This window comes from Brachionichthys hirsutus, unplaced genomic scaffold (assembly GCF_040956055.1).
Source record: "Brachionichthys hirsutus isolate HB-005 unplaced genomic scaffold, CSIRO-AGI_Bhir_v1 contig_1145, whole genome shotgun sequence".
Taxonomy (NCBI): Eukaryota; Metazoa; Chordata; class Actinopteri; order Lophiiformes; family Brachionichthyidae; genus Brachionichthys; species Brachionichthys hirsutus.
This window is the reverse complement of record NW_027180315.1, coordinates 869,316-877,376: the sequence shown is the minus strand read 5'-3', so window position 1 is coordinate 877,376 and position 8,061 is coordinate 869,316. Positions and strand designations below refer to the sequence as shown.

The following is an 8,061-nucleotide window of genomic DNA, read 5'->3' as shown; positions in this document are numbered from 1 at the left end:
AAAGTTTGATGCTGCAGAACTAAGAAAGTTGTGGAAATTGGGGAATGTTTTAATGAGCAAGTTAGTGTTGACACGTTGAGCTCAATGACGTTTAAAAATGTATTTTTTTTTACTTGTTGATGAAAATGTGATTAATATTATGCAAATGTGATATTGTACTTTGAAGATGTCCTGTGGTTTGTTTGCCCGATAATTAATGAAGCCCCTAAAAAGTGAAAAAGTGACTAAAGATGCACTAAAGATGTACTAAAGATGGACTAAGGATGTACTAAAGATGTACTAAAGATGCACTAAAGATGTACTAAAGATGTACTAAAGATGCACTAAAGATGCACTAAAGATGTACTAAAGATGCACTAAAGATGTACTAAAGATGTACTAAAGATGTACTAAAGATGTTCTGATAAAGTTAAGTGGTTGGAACTGCTACTGCCTTCTTATTTCCAACCAACACCACACCATTCCTGATGCAACTCTCTGCATTTATCCGGGCTTGAGACCGGCACAAGGGAGATACTAGCAATGCTACGTTAGCTCCTGCTAACTGCACTACCCGTACTACCATGAGGCTGCATTGCCCTGTATGGTTTGATTTGTATCTTTGATGTTCATCATCTTTTATTTGATTTGTATCTTTGATGTTCATCATCTTTTATTTGATCTGTATCTTTGATGTTCATCATCTTTTATCTGATTTGTATCTTTGATGTTCATCATCTTTTATTTGATCTGTATCTTTGATGTTCATCATCTTTTATTTGATCTGTATCTTTGATGTTCATCATCTTTTATTTGATTTGTATCTTTGATGTTCATCATCTTTTATTTGATCTGTATCTTTGATGTTCATCATCTTTTATCTGATTTGTATCTTTGATGTTCATCATCTTTTATTTGATCTGTATCTTTGATGTTCATCATCTTTTATTTGATCTGTATCTTTGATGTTCATCATCTTTTATTTGATTTGTATCTTTGATGTTCATCATCTTTTAATTTGATCTTTGATCAGTGATTGAACAGCTGTGATTGAAGAATGAACCTTTTTGTATCGAGACAGGATGGATCTCAGAATTAAATGTGTTCCAAGATTGATCAAGAAGTTGATTGCATGCTTAATTTCTTTGGAAAATATTTACGCCGGATGCCTGGATACAAAGAACATCTCCCCGTTGGGGAACCGAACCCCTGTCTTCTGCGTGACAGGCGGAGATACTGTCTTTTTTTTTTTTTCCTCTCCACTTCCCCGTCCTCCTCCATCTGCTCCACTCCTCCTTCGTCAGCTTCCTCTGCCGCCTCCTCCTTCTCCCTCTCTCTCTCGCCGCCCCCTCTCCTCGCCACAGTCCCGTGCGTAATGGCCGGTCTGGCCGCACCGAAAGCACTTAAAGTCAGGGCAATCCCTGAAGATGTGCCCCGGCTTGATGCAGAGTCTGCACACCCATGTCTGTCGGTCGTGAATCACCCTAAAGTGCTCTGTGCCTCCCAGCGTGCTGAATTTTGTTGAATACGGCAGCGATCTCACTTCCTCGGTGAACTTTACGCGGAGGAAGCGCGTGCCGTCCGCCACCTCCGTTCCCGGCCACATCCTCCGCTTGATCGCGGACACCGGCTTCACCCCCCACTCCGTCAGCTTGTCCCGTATCTGCTGGTCCGTGACGTACACCGGTAGGTTTAGAAAGGACACCACCATCACGCTGCTGTTAATCTCCTGCCCCGTCACCGTCACGCTGCCGCACATGAGCCCATCCAATTGTAACCGGATGGGATGTAATTCGGCAGGCAGGTGTGGGAGGGAGCACCTGTGTTCCATTTGCCACTGATTGGGGGGGGCGTATATAGGTGCTTTCCCTCCCCCGTTCCTGTCTTTGTGTCTTCCTCGTCGAAGGCGGGTTGGTCGTTGACTGTCACTGCTTTGTCTCTCCTTTTCTTTTCTTTTGTTTTTAGAGTCTCAAGTAAATATTTTGAACTAGTAACTGCCATGCTGGTTTTCACTGTGAGCGGACCTGTGGGTGGGGAAACCCGCTAAAACGAGCTGGGAACCCGACGGAACACAAAATAGATCTTTAGGTTGAAGGGCCTAAAGTGGCGTTGTTGGCAACATGTCGTTTAGCCCCGCATGCCCAACGCCACATTTTGGCGTTGTCGGCAGGATCACAATCCAGCACGGCATCGGTAGGGTTTTTTTGTTTGTTTCTTTTTCATTTTTTGGCTGCAGACGACCCTTCCAGGGACCCTGGGAGACGACCGCCAGGACGCTCCAGTTAGGTAAAGTTGGCTCGATATTCCCAGATTCGGACTTCCGGCATCAATAGCTCCTTCATAAAACGTCATCAAGATATAAACTATGCTTCTTTCGCATCGTTTTAAGGTAGACAATGTACTACAACCACACTTTTATCAAAAGTAGCTGCCTTTAAAAATACAGAAATAACATCGGTGTGGACGCGGAGCTGGCTGAGCAACGAGTGCTAAGGGACCGTCTGCAAATGGCAAAACTGCTGCAACAGTGAAGAAAGACACAACACAATATTCAATAACTTCACCTATAGATACTGTACTGTCACCAAAATCACCGCAGACATCAACTGGGCCCTGCTCATCATACTACACCACGTGTATTTTCATTTGAACACGTTTCAATAATTGTTATGATTTTCTATAAGTGATTTTCTTCAATAGCTTTACAGTTATGCACTGCTCACCCACCATACTTACTGTACTTATCAAGCACCCCCTCGTGATCTTACTACAAGTCGTGGTTTTTCATTTTTACCATTTTTTAAAAAAAAATATTAATTTTTATAAGTTAATATCTTCAATGGCTTTACAGTTATGCACTGTCGAGCATTGTCTGTTAAACAGACAACTATCTCTTATGCTATTTCAACTTTTAGAATCCAAAACCTTCTAAAAATCACAAAAGAGGATTGATTGATGATATGATTAGAAGAATAACCACATTTACCTTTCTGTAATGCTTTAGAATAGAATTAAAATGGAATAGAATAGAATAGAATAGGACTTTATTGTCATGCAATTAAATTAAACAGGCTCTGTACAGTGCAAAAATCAGTAAGGCGCAAAAGTAAAATACAAAGGAGAGATCAAGGATGAAGTTATTGCCATAATCACACAGTGTTTAGGAAAATGAATCCATGTGAAGACGATTGTTTCAGTTGTTATTCAATGTCCGTATTGCCCATGGGAAAAAGCTGTGAGACAGTATGGTGGTGTGGGATAGGATTGACCTGTAGCGCCGTACAGAGGGCAACAGGTCAAAGGGATGGTGGGTCGGGTGTGAAGGATCTGTTGTGGCTGCGAGATTTTGCGATGTCCTCCACGGAGGGCAGAGGACGGCTGATGACCCTCAGCACTGATTTACTGTTCTCCACAGAGGAGCCAGTTAGTTAGGCAGTAAGTCGGTACACTCTGCACTGAACAGTGATAGAAGGCCAGCATCAGCTTCTGGACCAAGTTGTTCCTCCTGAGGACACGGAGGAAGTGAAGCCTCTGCTGGGCCTTCTTCACCAAGGTCTTGGTGTTAGGAGACCAGGATAATGAGCTGGAGATGTGGGTGCCGCCCAGAAACCTGAAGGTGGAGACGGTTTCAACACATACTCCATCGATGAAGAGGGGGGCGTGGGCTGGCCTGTCTTTCCTGAAGTCCATTATCAGTTCCTTCGTTTTCTGGACATTTTGGACAGTTCTTTTCTGAGCACCAGACAGACAGTTGTCAAATTTCAGACCTGAACAAATGTTATTCACATTTACTAACACAAAACTGCCAATATGAGGAAATTCATTATTTTAAATAATGTATTACCTGAAGAAATGTCCGATTATTAACTTTACTCGAGGGCTTTGCTTTCTCCCTCGGTGACACAAGGGTCGACTTGGTTCAGGACCGTGGACAGAGCCTGCTAAGCGTATGCAATATAAAAGAAATTCATAAAAAATTTAGAAAATGGTAAAAATGAAAATCCACGACTTGTAGTAAGATTACGAGGGGGTGGTTGATAAGTACAGTAAGTATGGTGGGTGAGCAGTGCATAACTGCTACAAGGCCAAATTATAGAGAGAGAAACATCATGAGATCAAATATCAAAACTATACGATCGTTCAACACTCGGATCCTGCGGGACGCGTTCTCCGTTGCCTCAGGTAAGAAGACGTCTCGCCACCCGATGCACCAGGACCTGCACTACTTCCCGCTTCGCCCGGCGGACCGGATCGTCTGCGCCTGGACTGCGATGGAGAAAGTGAACAGGCAGAACGGCTGCCTGGTCGTCCTGCCTGGAACGCACACCGGCAGCCTGCAGGAGCACGACTACCCCGAGTGGGAGGTACCCAAAAAAGAGACGGGAGCGTTCTGCAGGATGCGCGTTCTCACCTGCGAGTACACACACTGCATTGTGGGTCCTCAGGGTGGCGTCAACCTGATGTACCACGGAGTGCGTAACTACGACCAGCAGCAGGCCGGGCTGCATCTGGAGACGGAGACGGGCGACAACGTCCTCTTCCATCCGCTGCTGATTCACGGGTCCGGCACCAACCAGACGCAGGGCTTCCGCAAGGTACTACACTACCCACAAGCCACCTGGTGCCTCATCGTATCCTGAAGGTGATATGTGCAAGATGTTGAGGAAGGACAACCGTTCTCTGAATTCTGGACGCGATTTAAGATTTATTTTTACCCTCTGTGATACCAATCGAAAGGAAAAGATGGAACTAAATCTGCCGTGTGTGTGTGTGTGTGTGTGTGTGCTTCTACATCAGTGTGAAGGGAACCACGCAGGAGAACATAGAGAAGGAGGTGACAGAGATCGCAGCGAGGAGACACAATATGAAGGGCGAGTTTGATTTGAAGGTCAGACAGTTTTACTTTTTAATGACGTCCTGTGTGACTTGAAGGCTTGAACGCATTTCATATATATATATATATATATATATATATACCAAACACCATTCTTTATTTCATCACGTGGAACCTCGGTTCTAGAACGAGTCGGTTCAGTCTGAGTCGACCTGCGATAGGAGAAGCATTTTTACCCTCGCCGAAGGGGAGGCAAGGGTATTGCAATTGGGTCTGTTTGTCTGTCCGCGTGCATAACTCAAAAACTAGTAACCCAATCGACTTGAAATTTTTACACAGGTCCTCCCCGAGAATGGCGTTGATCCGGATCTGGATCCAGATTCTAGAGTTATTTTTACATCTGGAATTGTGCCTGTGCTGTAAACTGTCACTTTAAGAGGGAGGGACACGAATGGCATGATGGGAAAAAGAGTCCAGAAGGAGTCTTGTAGTACGTTCCGGAGCAGCAAGCTAGAGCAGGTTTGGCCCCTCTGATCCGGAAGCCCTGTTTACTGTCTCACATGATCCAATAGTCTATTGGAGGCGGGGTCTGCAGTCTCTGATTGTCTTTCTAGTTTTGCTTTGTTCTCTTTAGCTCTTTGTCATCGGTCCAGAGAAAGGCAGCAATAATAGTACTGGAAAAGAAAAGAGGAAAGTAGAGAGAACAACTGTTGAATCGAAGAAGGAAATACCGTAATTACCGAACTATAATGCGCACCTGTGAAAAAGCTGCACCCACTGAATTAATTTTTTTTTTTATTTTCTACTAAAATAAGCCGCACATATTCGTAAGGCAAGTGCATTGAAACAAATGATATTTAACGGAACACGGCTCGTAACGAAAATAAATAGGCTTTAACGAAACACGGCTCGTAACGAAAATAAATAGGCTTTAACGAAACACGGCTCGTAACAAAAATAAATAGGCTTTAACGAAACACGGCTCGTAACAAAAATAAATAGGCTTTAACGAAACACGGCTCGTAACAAAAATAAATAGGCTTTAACGAAACACGGCTCGTAACGAAAATAAATAGGCTTTAACGAAACACGGCTCGTAACGAAAATAAATAGGCTTTAACGAAACACGGCTCGTAACGAAAATAAATAGGCTTTAACGAAACACGGCTCGTAACGAAAATAAATAGGCTTTAACGAAACACGGCTCGTAACGAAAATAAATAGGCAAATTCCCCGCTGAGCTGCCCTCTCCTTCATCAAGCAGCAGTCCAGCCTTTAGAAACCCGTTAATGATCGTGGATTTCGTTATCCCGCTCCGTGCCGTACCCCATGCCCTAACCCATGCCACTGAACACGGAGCGCAACCTTAAATGCGCGATTGATGCTGATGTCGAGTTTTTGCACAGAGTCAGTTCCTCACGCTGCTGTTTCCAACGTCTTACCAATGACTCGTTAAGGCCGAGCTCCGTGCAGCGGCTCGATTTCCTTTAACAACTGCCAGATCGATCGCCTTCAGTTTGAAGGCCGCATTGTGCGCATTTCTCCGTGTCTTTGCCCTGATGCAGGTGACAAAACGACTGCCGTAATAAGAATGATGGGAAGATCAAATCACGCTGGATGTTGTGACTTGCTCAGTTTTTTGGCAGCAGAAAGTCAGGTGTTCAGAATATTACAGGAAGCTCGCGAAAGTGGGAAAATATACGTAAATTTGCCGTGTCGTTGCATAAACCGCAAGGTTCAAAATATTGGAAGAAAGTAGCGGCTTATACACCGCGAATTACGGTAATCGCATTTGCGTATGGGAGCTTGCTGCAGTACGGGATGGAGAAATCAAACGATTTAGACTATTCTTAAGAAATGTACATATAAATGTACACATGAATAACTACAGGAAACGTAAATGCGCATTTATCTGGTGCGTAGGACCGGATTGATCTCTGTTCCGTTATTTCTTACGGGAAATATGGTTTCTGTTTTTGAACAAATCCAGCGTCACGGAACAGATTGTATCTCACTGCTTTTATTGGAAACGTAAACACAGAAATGTCTGATTGTCTTGGATTAAACAACGCTGATGTTAAAAATAAGAGATTCAGACGAGTAACATTCGGACGATCCTGAAAGGAGGATGCCTCTGTTGGGCGCCGTCGTCGTGGAAACACAACGCCGAGTGCGTGCTGATTTGTGACGCCGTATTGCACCATGTGATGCTTCCTTCATTAGTAACCCGCCTGATTAACCCTTAATGCTGCCGCTGCGTTTCTCCCTCGGGATAGCTGGGCCTTCCGAGGCCGACTGGTGCAAGGAGAGAGGATCTCCCTGTGAAGAACGACCAGCTGCAGACTGTACAAGCTCAGGTCTCCTTCCATCAGTCAGAAATGAATTGTTAATATTTTTCTAATCATACAATCTCTGTCACTTTGCAATGGGAGGGGGTGTAGTTGATAAATAATCTATTTCTGACTTTATGGGATTGAGCGTTTGTGCTCATTGTGACATGCTGGAAGGCGACATTCTAACATCAAGGCATAAAAGTCTCTGGATTATCGGTGACCTCATAACTCGTAACGTCAGGGTCCGAGTGCAGCGGCAGATGGAGAGGATGTGGATTCGTGGAGGCCTGGCGCTGCCTCAGACCTCCCGCGGCTCCTTCCTGTCTGCTGTTGGGATTGTGTTTGCCCCATAAACTGTTTAATACACTTGATTTCACATTAAATACTTGCTGCTGTAATGAGACTTTTTGTTCTTCATTCATTCGGTGTCTTTTATGTTTCACGACACCAGAACGGCCCCCGTCTTTAGCGTTTAGCTAGCTAGCTCTACAGCATCTTAAACAATGTGCGTCTGGATTATTGTTCTTATGTGGATCCTCAATCTGCAGGCTCGTGTAAAAGCTGACGTGAATGTCTCGATTCTGTGATTCAGAGCAAAGTTAGTTTGAAACCGAGTCCTTAACCAGAATTCACTAAGTAGTCTAAGTATGGTAAAGTTCCGTGAGTATTTGTGGAGTTGACGTTATCACGCTGAACGTGATTAAACGTGGAAAAGGAACAGCCAACAGAGGTCTGGAACCTTCCTGGGGGGGGGGGGATTCCACTGGAAGAGGAACAGCCAACAGCCTGGAAGGTGGAAGCTTTCTGGTGGGGGATATTCCACTGGAGGAAGCTGCTGCCTTTTTTCCCTCAGTGCACTCGTCATATAATGTGCGTGTACTTTTATTAAAACCTCAACATCTCACCCAACGAGGC

At 44.3% G+C, this 8,061-nt stretch overlaps 1 protein-coding gene across 1 annotated transcript; it reads left to right on the top strand.

The window, feature by feature from the left end:
* The first annotated feature begins 4,031 nt into the window (after positions 1–4,031).
* On the top strand, positions 4,032–7,138 carry LOC137912306 (phytanoyl-CoA dioxygenase, peroxisomal-like). Its single transcript, XM_068756638.1, has 6 exons — positions 4,032–4,038; positions 4,162–4,343; positions 4,425–4,597; positions 4,762–4,854; positions 6,078–6,098; positions 7,090–7,138. The coding sequence occupies exons 1-6, from the start codon at positions 4,032–4,034 to the stop codon at positions 7,136–7,138; spliced, it is 525 nt and encodes a 174-aa protein (XP_068612739.1).
* The last annotated feature ends 923 nt before the right edge of the window (positions 7,139–8,061 follow it).